The 19,094-nt window shown below is 34.8% G+C and overlaps 1 protein-coding gene across 7 annotated transcripts in view; it reads left to right on the top strand.

The window, feature by feature from the left end:
* LOC111054006 (unconventional myosin-XVIIIa) overlaps positions 1–19,094 on the top strand; it is a 184,010-nt gene that overhangs the window by 101,298 nt on the left and 63,618 nt on the right. For all 7 annotated transcript variants that reach the window (XM_039442930.1, XM_039442931.1, XM_039442933.1 and 4 more), the window contains 3 exons: positions 815–1,036; positions 4,062–4,216; positions 6,287–6,410. In XM_039442930.1, the coding sequence (XP_039298864.1) occupies positions 815–1,036; positions 4,062–4,216; positions 6,287–6,410 (501 nt within the window). The remainder of the gene's footprint in view (positions 1–814; positions 1,037–4,061; positions 4,217–6,286; positions 6,411–19,094) is intronic.

The raw sequence follows: 19,094 nt of genomic DNA, 5'->3' as shown, positions 1-19,094 counted from the left end.
TATCTAACTGAGATGATGCACTCCAAAATACAATCCCGTTCTTTACTAAACTCTCGAAGTAGCCTGTGTAGACGTCCAGTAAGACACCCTGACTGCATGTATCCTTCAAAACATTTATTGCATACGATTGCATTACTGAGCGTAATTGCGTAAATCAACAAAGGCCGCTGTAGTGTATTATCCTAATAATTATTTCAATTATAAAATTAATTTTATGATTCAAAGCAATAGTATAAATTCAAATCAAGTAGCTGGTGCTGGTGAACGCAAATATTCTATGTTGGCTATAATAGATAGAAGAATACTTTATAGGTTCTAGGTTTGCTATGTTTTAAATTGAAGCATTTTATTATTGTCATTATCATTATTTTATCAGGACAGGTTGACTTTTCATAATAGTTCAATAGGCAATAGAATGGTTCTAAAATGTGGAGAAAGCAGAAGATAGCTTGTTTTGCCTGAGTATGCGTAGAGAAGTAAGCAGACTACAATTCAATCGACCAATGAGAGCTCTTGTGGTACTGTCACATACACACTGTCACATACTGTGGTACTGTCACAATTTACCAGGCTTCGACTGTGGGACAGGAATTTGTTACTGGTAACTAGTTTCTGGTAAAGAATCCGTCAAAATTGTTCCCATGGGACGCGAAACCTCTTACCGGGTAAATTGTGTATCGGACAATTTACCACCTTTCATGTACCCGGAACGGGTCCATTGTAATTTATTCTTCTACTGTACTATTTTTTCCAGTGTATTTTTGTATGTTGTGATTGATGTGTCGATTGCTGACTGATTGTGTTATGTCCACAGAGAGAAAAAAAGCGTCTGATAGAAACTAGTGAACGCTTAGAGCTTGAACTGCTGTGCAGTGGATCAGCTGATCAGGTGGATGCCTCGGGAGGCGAGCATACCTTCCAGGAGCGCTACAAGCAGGCTTTGAGGGAACTGGAAGTCACCAGACGTCGGCTGCAACAGACTCATCAGCAAGATCTAGAGCAGCTTGTCGCGCTTAAAAAACAACTGGAAAAGAAGGTACGTTGATGTTTCCCTAAAATGTTTTCCTTATGTTGAAAGGGCGTTCACATTAGTCAAGTTTTGTTAATATATTTTGCAAACATGAGTTTACAAGAAAAAAAATCTGGTGTGGCGCACTCACACAACTTTCCTTGCTCATTGAACTGTAAGCCCCATTCTTAAAGGAGAATAATTTAGGGGAATAACATAATGACGATTGGTGGCAACATATTTGAAACTACGATCAGACTACTGTATATGTGTATATATAATTGTTTTCAGAGTACTTTTTCCTTTGTGTAAATTGTGAAATTTGATGATATTTTTTAAAAGTCGTCAAAACAGCTGTTCTACAGATGAAATATCTCGACTATATGTTCTTTTTATGAACTGCTCTACCTACCTACCTCATACACGAGAAGGCGGTTACAAAGTCCATTTCTCAAGGATGGGGTGGACCCCTCCTCATTAGTTTCCCAGAAAGGAGACTCATGCCAGTTAATAGAGCTGATTAAATAAATATACAGGGTATGAATTTGAAAAAAATCGGTCGTCATTTTTGAGAAAATCGTGAAAAACATGGTTTCTTAGTAATTATCCGCCATTTTTCTCAAAAATATTACGGAGCTCCTGCAATTTTCCCAGAAATGAGACTCATGTCAGTCGATAGGGCTTATGAATAGCTATCCATGGTATAAATTTGAAGAAAATTGTTGGAGCCGTTTTCGAGAAAACCGTGAAAAACATGGTTTTTTAGTAAGTATCCGCCATTTTTCCGTCATCTTGAATTGAATTTATTGAATTTCTTATTGTCGGATCCTCATGGTATAAGGACCTTAAGTTTAAAATTTCAAGTCAATCGGTTAATTAGGAATGGAGTTATCGTGTTCACAGACATACACACACACAGACCAATACCCAAAAATCATGTTTTTGGACTCAGGGGAAACGTATAGAAAACTTGAAATTGGGGCACCTTAATTTTTTTGGAAAGCAATACTTTCCTTACCTATGATAATAGGGCACACATACACACATACACACACACACAAACCAACACCTAAAAAAAATGTTTTTGGACTCAGGGGACCTTGAAACGTATAGAAAACTTGAAATTGGGGTACCTTAATTTTTTTTGGAAAGCAATACTTTCCTTACCTATGGTAGTAGGGCAAGTTTTGTTGATTCAAGTATTGATGGCTTGGATTATATTATACCGGGTGCGGCAGCCAAACTTCCTTTTTTAAAGTGAACGCCATTCAGTAGTAGAGCAAATTTGGTCTCGTTAGAGAGGTCAGATCGTAAAGTTTTCTTCCCGACATGTTCATTCGCCATCATGCATTGGAACAATGAGAAGCGTGCATTTGCAGTTGAGATTTATTTTTCGAGCGGATGTTCTGTGGTCGCAACCCAGCGCACATTTAGAAATCGCTTTAATTTAGCCCCTTTGGTTACTGTCCCGGACCGGAAATCAATTGTTACGTGGGTCACTACGTTCAGTCAAACTGCAAGTGCGACAACACGAAGAACTGAAGTCCCTCGGCCCATTAAGTCACCTGAGAACGTTGAGGCAGTGAGAGTTTCAATGTTGCGATCACCACAGCGTTCTGCGCTCAAACAAGCGTCTGCTCTTGGACTTTCCGATCGTTCTGTGAGACTAATTCTTTATGATGATCTTCATTTCCATTCATACAATTGTGCAGGAACATTCTGAACATGACTTCGATTAAGGGAGCACTTTCCACGATGCCTCATCTCAATTAGGAGCGATTTGAAGTGGCCAGCTCGATCTCCCGATTTTAACTCTTCTGATTTTTTTCTATGGAGAGTTTTGGAAATCCCTTGTTTATGTGGACCGTACAAGGACCCTACAAGATTTGAAGACTAATATCAGGAAAGAAATTGCTAATATAACGCCTGAAATGCTGGCAAGAGTCATGACTAACGCAAGAAATCGGTTTACTCAGTGTATGGAGAATGGGGGACGTCACCTACCTGATTTGATATCCAAAACTAATTGAAACATATGTGTCTACATTACAAAAATAATACAAACTTTCTGATCCATATAAAAAGTTTTATTTACTTTTAAAAAAGGAAGTTTCGCTGCCGCACTCTGTATTCAGGCAAGGTTGGACTTTCCTGCAAGGGATTCCCCACAAAAAAAGCCATACGAATTTACTTTCATTTTGAAACACGTTTATCATACAGAAAATGATGTTGTTTATGTTGCAGTTTATAGAACATTCAAGGATATGATTAATCTGAACTTGACTATTGTTTCATAATAGAATTTCTATTCATAATAACATAATTTAAATGGAAATAATTCTGTTATAACCTGTCAATATTATTTATACTGGTACCAGTACCATAACCTATACGGTGGGCTAACTGAAGCATGGACGAAGTCCAGGATGGTCAAAGTTATCAACTTTTCAATTGCCATTTCAGGTATAATTTGTGTCTCTCATACGGTAATATCTAAACATTATTTCATTGTCAAAAATGCATTTCAAATCAATTATTCGACTTGTGTACTGAAGTATTTTGGTAGAATGAAGAAGAAAAAATGGCGATTGAGAATTGTTTGTTTACATCTGTACAGTCACTGTCAAAAGTAAAAATGAAATATTTCTGGCAAACTGACAACATTGCAAAGCTAGAGAGAGATAGCGCTATCTGCATGATAGACAATGATAGCAACACTATTGACAATCGTACACTGCCATTATAACTTGAACGTCACTGTAGTTGCGTGTTGTTGGTTGCTTGTTGCGAGCAGACTATAACCACACATGCAAAGCAACTTCATTCACACGTGAAATAACAGCTGATGCATTCGCAGGTGAGAAAAATCTTGTGTAGCCGTGCACTAGAATTGCTTGTTGCATGCTGCACAAGTATGCGAGCAGCCATAATATGAACAATTTCGGAAAACTAAGGAATGAACTGCAAAAGCAATTGCAAACGTTGCAGAGTTTTACTAATAATAATTTCGTAAGTTGTTTAAATTGTTATAATGAATGTGTTTTTGTTTCAGTTGAGTGATGCATATGAAGAGGTCGAAGAGCAAAGGCAAGTTGTCAGCCAGTGGAAGAGAAAAGTTCAAAAACTAACGGCTGAAACTAATGATTTGCGGCTGCTACTTGAAGAGCAAAACTCACGCAATAATCTCTTGGAGAAGAAACAGCGCAAGTAAGTACAGTAATTGAATTATTTATTATTGTTTAAGGCTGTGCAAAGGCTAAAAATAAACTTTCTTCTCGTGATTTTTTTCAAAGTTTTTCGATTTGTATATAATCAAGCTATCAAAATGAAAAAGTTTTCTCAGGAAAACATTTTTTTCTGATCATTACTTTTTGAGATATGAGCGCCTAAAGTTTAAATTTTTGGGACAGAACATTTCAAATTCGGTAAGAGATAAATACATGAGATTTTGAGGATAGATTCTTCATGGTATTGTTGATCTGGTGAAACAAAAATTTTCTAGAAATATCAATTTTTAAGATAGTTATTCAATTTACTAAAATTAACCAAAAATAACTTTTAGTTGAGTCATTTTTGGTAAATTGAATAAATATCTTAAAAATTGATATTTTTAGGAAATTTTTGTTCTATTCAATCAACAATACCATGAAGAATCTATCCTCACAATCTCATGGATTTATCTCTTACCGAATTTGAAATGTTCTGTCCCAAAAATTTAAACTTTAGGCGCTCATATCTCAAAAAGTAATGATCAGAAAAAAATGTTTTCCTGAGAAAACTTTTTCATTTTGATAGCTTGATGATATACAAATCGAAAAACTTTGAAAATATCACGAGTAGAAAGTTCATTTTTAGCCTTTGCACAGCCTTAACGAAAATTCAAACTTAAATGCTGTAAACAACCATGAGAACTTCTGTTACTGCAAAAATTGACAACAGGGTGAAATAAATAATTCAATCAACAATTAATCAGATGTTAATTAATGTGAAATTGCATTTTGTTAAAATTCTAATGAATAAATAATATTATAATTGAACGAAAACCCAAAGTTAAATGCTGTAAACCACCTAGAAGACTTCCGCTACTGCAAATATTGACAACAGGGTAAACAGCTAGAAGGAAATTCGAAGAGAGCTACTATCGAGAAATTATTATCCAGCCCGGGAATCGAACCCGGCAACTGCTAATTGCTAGTCAGTTATGCTCACCCCTACCTTTCAACATAAGGTATAATGTAAGGGTGAGCATCCTGACTGGCAATTAGATGGTACCGGGTTCGGTTCCCGGGCTGGATAATAATTTTTCGATAGTTGCCTCTCATCGAATTTCCTTCTAGCTGTTCACCCAGTTGTTAATATTTGCAGTAGCGGAAGTCTTCTACGTGGTTTACAGCATTTAAATTTGGATTTTCGTTCAATTATAATATTATTTATTCTGTTATTCATTAGAATTTTAACAAAATGCAATTTCTCATTAATTTACATCTGATTAATTGTTGATTGAATGATTTATTTAGTGATTAATTTCAGTCATAAAATACTTGCAGTACAATACTTCAAGTCAGAATAACAATTTAACAATATCACGGTCAGAACTGGGAAAATGAATATCACAAGATAATATCACCATAGTGAGGTCCACGTTATAATGGCAGTAGATTTACATTGGTATTGCTTTCCTTGTCTATCATCCATCAAAACAGATAGCGCTATCCTTTTCTAGCTCTGCATCGTTTTTAACAATGTAGAAATATAAACAAGTAACAAAATATTCTATCTGAATTATGAAAATGTTTTATACAATAATTGAAAAATATATTGAATAAAATATGATTGATAAAATTTGTTTGAAATATAAATTGACATAGAATATTTTGTTAATTGATTATATTTCTTCATTTGAACATTTATGTGGATTTCTTCATCCACATTTATGTGGATGTGACAAACATAAAACTGTGTTTTTTCAATTTTAAAATATAATATGATTATTTAAAACAATAATGAACAGTTAATATTACATCAGATATACCGGTATCAACCATCCTCTATAGGAGGCAGAGAATCAGCAACGCTTCCCTAGTATCTTTATCCACTGCCATTTTAACGTGGACCTCACTTTAAGTTACAAAATTGAACGAATAACGTTTTGTCCTTCTATGTTTTTGATTGACATGAACATTTTACATCTATGTTTTGTGTTAAACTTATTTCTTTTGTAATTTTTTCTTGTGAGACTTGAATTGGAATGAAAAATGTTATTTGTTTTTTTTTAAGGTTTGATGCTGAATTCCAACTTTTAACCGATGACTTACGCCAAGAGAAAGCAAACCGAGAAAGAGCTTACAGAGAGAAAGAGATGACGCTAGGAGACAAATGTACTTTGGAGCAGAACTTTAGTGTAAGCCAATGTTTTTTCTCTCTCTCACTGATGCTGTGATAATGCATTTTATTCTTCTTTGTTAGTATCTCTTGAATTGAAACCTGTGGCCTGCTTTACAAAATTTAATAATCTGATGATTCAAAATGGCTGAATACAAGCTGCCCACCTTCACTAAATTTACTATAGCAACTTCATAATTCATACATTGGGGAGTCCGATCTCACTAGGCGGCAAATCTGCAAAACCGTTGAAACCAATCCGAAAAAACATAACTATCAGTTCTCCAAATTTGTGCTTTGTCAACTACAATGACAAAATTACAAATTCGAAATTCAAAAATTCTGAATGATGATAGCATATTGCCATCTAAAAGCTTGAATCCAACCCCAAACCTTTCCTTAAGCTGACTTTAACATTTAATCAACTTATCTATAACCCTATATTCATGATCCTAACCTCAACTGATATGACGACCCCTTTTTTGGATATTTAATCATCTGTGAACTCCAGATTCAGTTTTTGGATACTTGTGACTGAGTTTCCTGGCGACTCGACATGCTAGTCGCAAAGAGACTTGAGTATTCTTTAACTTCAAGAATGTGAGGTTAGGATTCGAGTGTTTTAGAGTGACTATAAATCATAAAACGCTTAAATTTGTAGGATAAGAAATCAAATTCTTTATTTAAAAAGTTTGATTAAAATACGCGTATAATTAGTATACAATTTAAAAAAAATCGAATTGAAATTACTGCAATTCTGGTATCCACGACTGGAATCATACGATTTTGGAGTCGTATGAATTTATTATAATATTATATAATAATATATAATTTTAAGTATAAATTGCTGGAATCATTCACAGTTGAGAATGATATTGTAACCTATGTATCAATGTATAAATAAATTTGAATCGCGCTAGTGTGAGTAGTGTCAGAGTGCTTATTCAGTGTTTGGGCATTTTATAGTCAGCTGTTTCTGCTATACAGTTTTTAAATTTTTATGAAACAGTCTCAGGTTTTTTGAAGATTACCAAGGGTGTGATCACATTGAATGCGTATATGTGCAAGTGCACGCTTGACAATACATGTTGAGACGAGAACCAGAATCTGGGAAGATCAATAGGAACACTCCGACTGAATGCGTGCACTTGCTGGTTGCAGCTACATGCAGGTCACAACTTGTTTCAATGGAATTTGTCAAATTTTGTTTTTCGACTCATGCATGATCTGACGTGCACTTGACATATGATGTGATCACACCCTTATGTCCAAACGTGGACATTTATTGCAATAGGAAAATAATTACTAGAGGTGCAGTCAACAATTGCACAGATTGTCTTTTCCCACTTAGTGCTACACTTGAATATAAATAAAAATATAAATCCAAGTACCCTATTTAAAATTGTTTACTCACTAGTCATGATGCCTTGATAATGTATAATGTTATCTTCTCTTCTTTGCCTGCCTATTACATGGGAAACCATAGTTGGCTAGGTACCTTTCTCTCTTTTTTTTCTCTTCTCCAACACACCCAAACACTAAGCCCATTGTTTTTTTTATATTTGTAACATTTTATTGTGTTTTATTTGTTTCGTAAATCTTTGTAATTTTGTTTTGTCTTGTTTTGTGTGTTTTTAATAAATTGAATAAATAATAATAAATTGAATAATGGAATCATATAGCCGAAACATGTTGTTAGTAAATTTCAATTTCAATTTTATTGATGTCATGCATTGTACAATAATACAATATTGACACAAGTCAAAATACATAGTCACAATGGTAAATTACATTGAAAAAATATTAAGATATTTAAATAACATAAAATAATTTAATTCGCTGCCAAGATGACAAGAATCACATCATTTTAAAAATTTCTCAATTCAAAAAATTCCAATATACTGTTAAAGGATTTTTCGATCAGCCAATCCTTCAACTTAATCTTTAACAAAACTTCAGAGTCGATCTCAGATATAACAGGTGGGAGAGAGTTCAATATTTTCGTGCTCATGTGATCAGGACTACCCTGGAAAAATACGTTCTATGAGCATCTAGTCTCAGAGCATTCCTAGACCTCGTGTTGTACCCGTGTATATCTGATCCTCTATCCCAGGAAGCTCTATGTTTGAGTCCATGTAGTGCAGCCTCGAGTATGTATAGACAGGGAAGTGTCAGAATTCTTGCACTTTGGAACAGTGGCCTGCAAGGGGTGATGGGAGGTTTCCCCTTACCACTCGCTTCTGTGCCTTCAACACTCTGACCATTCCAGTTGGTGAGCCCCACAAGATCAAGCCGTAGGTCAGTAGCGGTTGAAAGTAACCATAATAAGCCGAGAATACTACTTTCTTGTTCAGACTCGTCGTTAATCTTGATATCGCAAATGTTGCCCTACTAAGTCGCTTCACGACCTAAACAATTTTAATAAGGGTACTTGGATTTCTATTTTTATTTATAAGTACACAGATGAAGTCTATAGCTAGAACAAGATTTCTATTTTTATTTATAAGTACACATATGAATAGCGAGAACAATTTCTCGAATTATCCACACATCTAGACTTTTCTGAGCAGTCTTTTGCATAGTATATTCCCTTGGACAAATCTTCAATGAAATATCCAGCTTTCATTCATTATTCATGCAGGCAATCCAGGAAATACACAAGATTTTTTTCATTTTTATCTATTGAATAAAGTTTTGGACTGAGTAGAACGTTTTTTTCAAATCCCCTCAACTTTTATGTTTTGTGCTGTCCTGTGCTGTGCTGTGCTGTCCCTGTCTGTTTTGTATGCGTGGAATCTATAATCTATATAATAAGAGAGGTAGGGTTGTGTTAGTTCGATTGTTCACACCAAAACATGTCAACTTATGGATTGCATACCGGAAAAACGGACATGATTTAGATCTCCAAATTTTGCACATATATTATAAAAATATCAATCTCGTGCACCTCAAAGCCCAAATTTCAATTTTCCTTCTAGATTTTTAAGAATTAATGTTCAAATTTTATTCATGGTACATGAATACATATTATATTAGGTTAATATAGAACTATAATCTAAAGCAGTGGTCGCCAAACAGCCGATCGCGAGCTACCGGTAGCTCGTGGGGTAGTTTTTGGTAGCTCACAGAAATGCTCGTAGAAAAGAATGTAGTCCAGTTTGAATTATAGACACTTTTCAGTCTGAAGAAAATCAATGACGAGAGAAATCCTCCACAGCACCGCAGCAATAACCAAGAATACGTTACAATTCTATCAGACTTGAGACAACAGTTCGATCAACGATTTCAAGATTTTGGAAGTATATTAAGGTACAAATCATCAACTCTCTTTTGCAGAGATTTTGCAGGAGATTTTGCAGATTGTGTTGTAAAACATTTTGGTGGAGATCAGGCTTCAATTGAAATGGAATTTGTAAATTTTAAAAATGATCTGTCTCAGATCACTTTCTACAACTTTATTTGTAGAATATTTGGCCTCAAGTCACCAAAGAAAAATATCCAAATATTATTCAAGCTGCATTGAGGTTGAAAGCTATGTTCAGCTCTACTTACTTGTGTGAAGCATCTTTGTCAAGTATGAAATTCATAAAAAATCTATATAGGAACAGACTGACTGATGATCATTTGGACAACTGCATCAGAATGGCGGCTACAACGTACACTCCACACATCAAGAAAATACTTTATGACCAAAAAGAGTCCCACTGCTCTCATTGAAATGTATATTTCAACTTTTTTTGTACTTTTTGCTATGAGATAAGTAGATTTCAACACTAGAAATGTATCTTTATAGGCGATAAAAGATACTTTCTTTATTCTAATATTCGTAGGTAGCTCACTAGAAGATTTATAAATGCTATTCTAGCTCACAGGCTCATAAGTTTGGCGACCATTGATCTAAAGAGACTACCTCTTCGTTACAGATGGTTAATTAAAATTGGCAACTAAATTAATAACCAGTCCAATTTTGTCAGGTTGACATTAAGTTGAGGAAGGTTTCTAAACAAGATTTGAGTTATGTCACTCTATTAGGTTAGCACCAAGTTGAAGAACTTGTCAAAACTATAATAAAGGAAAGAACTAGCTTATACACGTACGGGATAGGAAAATTATGTTTGACGCATCATCACGTCTAAACTACTGGACTGCTCAACTTGTAATTTTGCATATAGATTCTAAATTAACCGAGGATAGTTCTAGGCCTATTTCAAACTTTTCAAGATTCCACTCGGTCAATTTTTAGTTTGTCAAGTTTTAAAATAGACCCTTGCGGAGCACGGGTTACCCGCTAGTTGTATAATAAATGAAAGAATTGGCTTATACATGTTCGGAATAGGAAATTCACGAATGACGTCTCAACTGATTAACTTGAAATTTTGAATTTAAACTTTCAATTTACCGAGGATGGTTGTAGGCCTATTTTAATTCTTCAAGATTTCAGTAGGTCAAGTTTCCAGTTTGTCAAGTTTTTAATTGGGCCCTTACGGAGCAAGGGTTACCGCAGGGCAAGTTGAGAATAAGAGCTCACCATAAACGATAGTATTAATAAAACAATATAAAAATCTTGAAGCACCCTTTATTTTTTAAAAAACTTTAAAATAAGACTTTTGTTATTTAACAAGTTGCCCATGTGAGTTGAGTGTTTTACGATAGTATTATTATTACCACTTGCAGATCAATGATCATTTTACTAACTCATTTTAATCCAAATTTGGAGTTGAATATTGAAGGGTTTGCCTATTTTCTCTCTTTCAATAAAATTTTAATGATAAGTAATTTTGCACTAATGGATAAATAAATTAATATTGAACTGAACAGCTTCTAAAAATTCTGATTGTAGCTAGCCAAGTAGAGTTAGAAATAGAGTAGAATAGTTGAGCAAGTTGCATACACATGTATTTTTGGTCGTTCGATTTTTGGCCGTCCTATCAGATTAAACGGTACTTGACAAACATCATCGTCTGTTTGACATCATCTCATTCATCTAATAGAATTTATAAGGACGGTAAAAAATCGTACGTCCAAAAATCTATGTGTGCTACTAGCCTTATAGATTTTATTTATCTATTGGATAGAGCAAACAATAGTCGGAAAAGAAAAGATAGGCTATTGCCCAAAATTTCTTCAATTTTCTATTTTTGTCCTAAATTGTCCAAATATTATGTAGGCTATGTCCATTCCAATTTCCACACCAAATCATCAATCTGAATTTATGGATCAGAATAATTTTTTTCTGAATATTTTCCAAGTAGGCTAATAGTATAGAATTGGAAAACACTGATCCAATCGTCAGTTTTATTTCATTGTTCAACTCGCTTACTTCTAGAATACTGTAGAATACTAATCATGAGGGAATTTCTCTCATGAATCTTGAAGAAAATTTAGCATATTGCTATTTCTTCTCTACAATAAAATCAACAATCCATCCACACTCTTAAGGCATTGATAGCCAGGCGTCTATAGTGAGGTCCACGTTATAATGGCAGTGTTTGTTTAGCAATGGTATTGCTATCCTTGTCTATCATTCAACAAAGTGGATAGCGCTATCTCTTTCTAGATTTGCTCTGTTGCCGGATCGTCTTTTGTAGAAATATAATTACTTAACAAAATCTTGATTATGAAAATTCATTATGAAATCATTGAAAAATATAATTTCTTACTTGATAAAATATAACTGATTATTTTAAACGAGAATGAACAGTTAATATTACATCAATCAGTTACCCTCCATAGAAGGCATTGACAAGACAGAGGATCGGCAACGTTGCTCTTCTATCTTTCTCCACTGCTATTATAACGTGGACCTCACTATAGCAATGCTTCAAGGACTCATTCATACTGGAATCTGCATTGCATGATTAGCCAAATATCTTGTCCATTGGAAACGGTAAATGATTTGTGGTGAACACCAAATAGAAATATGCCATGGATATAAAACTATAAAAATGATCTAATTACATACATTACCTATTCTTACTTATATTATACTGCAATATTCATAACATATTTTTTCCAATTATTGTATAATTGTAATGCCTAGACCCTATGATAATTTCATCTATTGTTAATTCTTTTTGCAACTTCAGTTAGCTTGTAACGTGCAATTTTCCTAAATATGAAAGTTCTTAATATAGTATATTCCGCACCTAGAGCAGAAAATGAGATTTTTCTGGCTCGAAATCGGTTTTCAAGTCCGAGGCTGTAGGCCGAGGACTAGAAAAGATTGAGTGCCGGAAAAACATTTTTGCCCATGGTGCGAATGATATTTTTCGCCACACTACAGGTATTGCTGTCAAAATAAATGAAGAATACAAAATAAAGAATACTTGTTATCGTACCTATCTCTTGATTTTAGTGGTAGAAGATTTGCAGTCAGGATCTCAGATTCTTTTAAAATTTCACTTGGAATATCACAGGTGCCGTCATCTTCAAGCATTTTTGAAAATTCGGAATGCGCTAATCAACAATAAATAATTGAATAAAAATGGTTGCTAAGTGAATGCTGAATTAGTTTGATTCGAAACTCGAACTGAAATCATGGCGACTTCAGATGAAGAAAGTGGACACTCGTCCGATCTAGCGGATGACTTATTAACTACGGACTTCCAAGCGGCTGGAAAGAGTACACTTTCTGGCCTAGACCGGAAAAGAAACCTGTTTCTTACGTCAGATGAGAGTCGTCTGCAAACAAGGTCTTTCAGAACTATGTAGGGACTGGAAAACAGCTGCTTTCTGTGCAGTGTGGCGAAAATTATTGTTTTGAAGATGTCAAAAGTTGAAATATGAATTAATTACATACAATCCGGGTAGCAGTTAAGTTTGTCACAGTCTATTAACTGGGGAATTGTCAAATGAGTGCTTCAAACGATATGGTGTTGTGGAGGGACCAAAGTATGATCAACTGATGTCATTGCTTAAACCTCAAAAGGACTAGGAATGCTGAAATAGTTATTTGTGCAACTAGTGCGCAAAGTGACAGTTTGCTGCACCGAAAGAAACATTTACAGGCGAGGGCGGAATGGTTTCTTGAGTGCAGCAGAGGAACTTTGCGCACGTACTTCACATTTAATTTTTCCTACAGTTACCATTGAATATGAAAAGTGAGTAATTATGGGTAAAATTGCCTGAAATCCATCAAATGTTTTTCTGTGTAATTTTATTATTAATAAATAAAATTGAATAATGTAGTAGTAAATGAATGAAAGCGGCTGTTACTCATGTGGTGGCTGTCCTCGAACACGGTGTCCTTAATATTATTATAACGTGCACCACAACACTATAGCAGCCCAGACAGTGCAGTTACCAACTTAATTTTGATTTTGCTGCACTGGTGCTCCATATAACCTACTAACTATTTTGCATTCCATGTTGCAAATCTGGAGTGCAGAAAAAAATTTTCCTACAGATACCTTGAAAAGTGACCATTTCTGCACTGATTGCAGGCCGCAAAGAATCACTTTTCCGCTCTAGTGCGTAAAGTATTACTTTGCGTACTCCAGATTTGCAACAACGCAAAACAGTTAGGTTATATGGAGCACCAGTGCAGGAAAATCAAAATTGAGTTGGTAACACTGACTGTGGTATAGTGAGGTGCACGTTATTATAATATGGCAGTGGAGAACGGCGTTGCCTTGCCATTATGTGCCTTGATTGATTTAGTTATTATTATTCAATTTTAAATAAATTAAGGTTTTAATTAATAATAGAATTACACAGAAAAACATTTGATGGATTTCAGGGAATTTTACCCATAATTACCCACTTTCCATATTCAATGTTAACTGTAGGAAAAATTTAATGAAATAAGTGCGCAAAGTTCGTTTGCTGCACTCAAGAAACCATTATTCAGCACTCGCCTACGGCTCGTGCGTAAACGTTTCTTTCACTTTGCGCACCAGTTGCACAAATAACTCCTGCACAAAAAATTCCTGCACTAGAGCGGAAAAGTGATTCATTGCTTTCTGTAATCAGTACAGGAACAGCAACTTTCCGAGGTTGCTGAAGGAAAAGTATGTTCTTGAACATATTCTGAAACTGTGTAGTTTTTTGTGTAATAGATAGTGTTTCAATTTTTAAATAAACAGACTTTTGCTATCTATGGATTTAAGACAAGGTGGGAGAAGGTTGAAGAACCGCGGTCCTTCATGTATTGGAGATTTTTGTGTTTATTCAGTTGAATGAGAACAAAGAACATGACTCAAACGAGGATTCTTCCTCAGAATGGTACAATGTTAACTCAGATCGATCTGACCTATTCCCGAATACGCCACCTGTAGAAGCAGGCGTGTTGACGACGAGAATCTTCTTTGTAAACTTATGTTCATTGAGGTCGAAAATTAGTCAACTAGAAGAGTTGTCTGAAGATACATCCTTGGATATTGTGTGCTTAAATGAGCATTGGTTGGTTGGTGATGAAGTGTCTTTATATGTGCCCAATGGCTTTGTACTAGCAGCCTCATATTGCAGAGAGCCTCCTCTCGCTCGAGGTGGCTCATCTATTTTAATTAAGAGAGAATTATCTTTCACCCTTGTTGACGTGTCACAGTTTTGTTTACCAACGCTATTTGAAGTATCAGCAATAAAGATAGTTAAATCAAATATCATAGTAGTGAGCATGTATAGAACACCAGACCCCAATCTCAGAGACTTTCTCAATAGATTAGAAGATTTTTTAACATTCGTGAATTCGAAATCCTATAGATCTATAGTGCTAGCAGGCGACTTCAATATAGACATTCTCAAAGAAGATAACTCTGAAGTTCAAATGTTTCAAAACATAATGAGATCATTCAATCTTTACAAATCTCATTCATGTCCAACAAGGAAAAAGGCCTGCCTTGACAACTTTTTTACAGATTTGAGACCAAATTGCTATAATTGTTTCATTTACAAACAAGACTTGATTTCAGATCATGCTGGATTATTGCTTGAATTTGGAATGCCATTGAATGAATTAATTGAAAATCGCAATGGTTTGAATCAAAAGAAACCATCAGTAAGAAAATTTCGGCTACTGAGACAGGAAAACCTAGATAAATTAAATGAGTCACTACTAAATTATGATTGGTCAAAAATATATTCTGAATATGATGTAAATAGAATGACGTCCATGTTTTTAAATGCTATTGTGTATTTTCTCAATCTACACTGTCCTTTAATCAAGCCTAGATCTACAAAAATGAAAAATAAGAAATGGTACACAACGGAATTGACAACAATGAAACAACATCTTATGATTTTGTATAGTCTATGGAAAGCCACAGGAGGAGATGTAGAGAAAAATAACTCTACAGAATACAAGAAAAAGTATAGAAAGGCATTGACACTAGCACAAGTTGCCGCAAATAATAAATTGATTTTGGAGTCAAAAAACAAATGCAAAACTGCATGGAAAATAATAAATTCTATTAAGAACACTAAATCACCTGCACTAACTGATGTGAAGATTTCACCAGATGAATTTAACGATTTCTTTGTAGACGTTCCTGATAATGTCATTGGCCATCAGCAGAGCTGTCAAAACTCACTTACCTATTCAGATTTTCTAAGAGCCAACACAGGTATACGAAGGAATGACAACGAAACTGCATGTAAGTTTTCCTGGATTGATGTGGACGCGAATATAATAAAGAAAATTGTAATAAAAATGAGCTCATCACGCAGTGAAGATGTCTTTGGAATTTCAAATTTCTTACTGAAGAACATCATTGATTTAATCAATATTCCATTGGTATTCATAATAAATTCTATTTTTAAATCTGGAGTTTTCCCCGACTGTTTGAAACAATCAGTAGTCAACCCCATTCACAAAAAGGGTGATAAGAAGCTACCCGAAAATTTCAGACCTGTTGCGATAGGACCAATTGTCAGTAAAGTGATTGAAACTTGTATATTAATACCACTTACTGAACATTTCACTGCTAATAAATTGCTCAATAATAATCAATTTGGCTTTCGAAACAAATGCTCCACTACTATGGCTTTGGAGAAAATTGTGGAGTTTATAATTGAGGGATTTGAGAGAGGTTCAGTTATTTGGTGGTGGCCTGCTGGATTCAGATCCAGCCTTGCTCAGGCAAGGCTTTCGACACTGTGTCACACTCAATTCTATGCAAGAAACTTGAATATTATGGAATTGGGGGCTCTGAATTGAACTTGATCAAATGCTACTTAAAAGATAGAATCCAAATAGTCAGAGTCGATAATAATTATTCAGCTCCTAGATTCACAAAAGCAGGCGTTCCGCAAGGATCTGTACTGGGCCCGTTTTTGTTCATTGTCTATATCAATGACTACAGTGTGAATGTCCCATCTTATTCAGTATTATATGCTGACGATACCACAGTTCTGAGCATTGATAAGAATGAGAACGTTGTTTTAAGTCAACTCAACAATGCTTTAGAGAGTTCAAAGCGATGGTACACAGCCAATCACTTGGCGTTGAATGAGAGAAAATGTGAAAATATAATATTCTCATTGAGAAATACATCTAGTGAACAGTATGAGAATTATATGAACCCTGTGAAATTGTTAGGAGTCATGTTAGACAGTAAGCTGTGCTGGACCAATCAAATTGATTTCCTTTGCAGAAAACTATCCCGCAGCTTATACGCTCTGAAGAGACTTAGGCTTTGTGTCAGTAAAGAAGTGCTGATATCAGCCTATTACGGTTTATTTCATTCTCACTTGAGCTATGGACTTCGCCTATGGGGGAACTGCATTGGTATGAAGAGGGTTTTTGTATGGCAGAAAAAGGCAATCAGATGCATCGTTGGTCTGAGGAATGATGAATCATGCAGACAAGCCTTCCTAGAACTTCAGATAATGACACTTCCATGCATGTACATATTTTGTAATCTGATGCACGTGAGAAAAAATGAAACCAACTTCATACGACAAGAGGAGATTCACAGCTACGCAACAAGACAGCGTTCGTTCCTGACAACACCTCATATCCGTCTCAACAAGACCTTCAAGAGTCACAAGTTCCAGCAGTTCCGAATCTTCAATAAGATGCCCCAGAGAATTAGTCAACTACCGGAACCAAGATATAAGGCAGTTATATGCAAGTGGCTGAAAGAAAAAGCATTTTATGATTTAAATGAATATATGAACTACACTGACATGCCTAGTAACAGCATAGATTATATATGTGTATATATTGTATTTTGTTCTTTTCCAAACAAAATGACGATGCCTATTGTACAGTGTTGTATTTAATGGCAAATAAATATTCTTATTCTTTTTCTTATTCGATGTTGAGGAAAATTTATATTATTCCTGTTCCTAGTGTTAATGTTGTAACAGTTGTATCTCAGAGGTGGGTTCGAATCCCTATTGTAAAGTGGGTGGGAAGAAAGAAAAGTGTAATAGTTTTGGTCGTTCAGGGTTTTGGGATAAAATAATAGTATATTTCGCACCTAGGGCCAAAAATGAGACTTTTCCGGCTCGAAATCGGTTTTCAAGTCCGAGGCCGTAGGCCGAGGACTAGGAAAGATTGAGAGCCGGAAAAACATTTTTGCCCATGGTGAGAACGTTATTTTTTGCCACACAGAAAAATAAACTATATATATATATATGAGAATAATATTGTTTATTAGGCACTTCCGAAAGCAAAACAGGAAGGTCATAGCTCTAGCAAATCTGAGGTAATCTGAATATCAGGAAATTGTCCAAGTATTTTTATTTTTTATTATGATTTGTCTAAATAACCTCAAAGATTATGTTCAATTATGTAAGAGGTTGAGTTTATACTTTTTATTCTTCCAAATGACAATAAGATGATATTATTATAAATGTTTTGATTCTTGAATAATAAACACAAATAATGAAAAGTTTTTTGATCAGCTGTGTCTTAGCACACTTGGAATTTGGCCAATCTGAATGTCAACGTCAACATTGCTTGTCGTTGACTTCGGAAGTTCAGGTTAGAAGCTCTATCCTACTCTGAAAATCGAATTTGAATAGTTTATAATATACATATCTTATGTATATCTTATCTGTATTTTACTCATCCAAATAAAATTATAATATCTTATTGCAGAATACTTATTCAATTCTAGAAGCATAAACTGATTCCGTTTCATAAACCATTTTGTAAACACGTTCACATCAAATCAGAATCAGCTGACTTCAAGGTTATTTTACAGCCCTAGGGCTGTAAAACTTTTACCGAAAACAATCAGAAAACAATCATTTTCGGCCTCCATATGACGCACGAAAACCAGCTCATTACATCCAAGTGTGGCGAAAAAATTATTATTTAGAATTATGGGTCTGAAAAAGTACAATTAACTATTATCTTATTTTACCTTAAAAATTATCCATTGGTCTGAATCCTCAAGGTCCGTTTAGACCAATCCCGACTTTAAATAAAAAAAACTTATGCCAGCTGATGAATCAAAAACATCAGCCTTCCCGAAAAGATTCAAATCCTGTAAATACAATTATGTAGGTTTAAACTGCCCGGACTGTGACAGCCTATAATAATTAAATTCTCAAGACAGAATCCTTCAGGTAACCAATGCCTTAACTCAGCAACTAACTTCACGAACGGTTCAAAGAATACGGGCCTCGAAAGAAAAATTCAAAATCTATTTATGTGAAAAAATATGCAGCCTTGATTCACAGACCAAAGTCAACTCACTCTTGTTTGTATAGCATGGAGCTAAAACCATAATATTGCCTTCACGAAACGTGATAA

The sequence above is a fragment of the Nilaparvata lugens genome, chromosome X (genome assembly GCF_014356525.2).
Source record: "Nilaparvata lugens isolate BPH chromosome X, ASM1435652v1, whole genome shotgun sequence".
In the NCBI taxonomy this organism is placed as follows: Eukaryota; Metazoa; Arthropoda; class Insecta; order Hemiptera; family Delphacidae; genus Nilaparvata; species Nilaparvata lugens.
The sequence above is the reverse complement of the archived record's forward strand: the minus strand, read 5'-3'. Positions and strand labels throughout refer to the sequence as shown.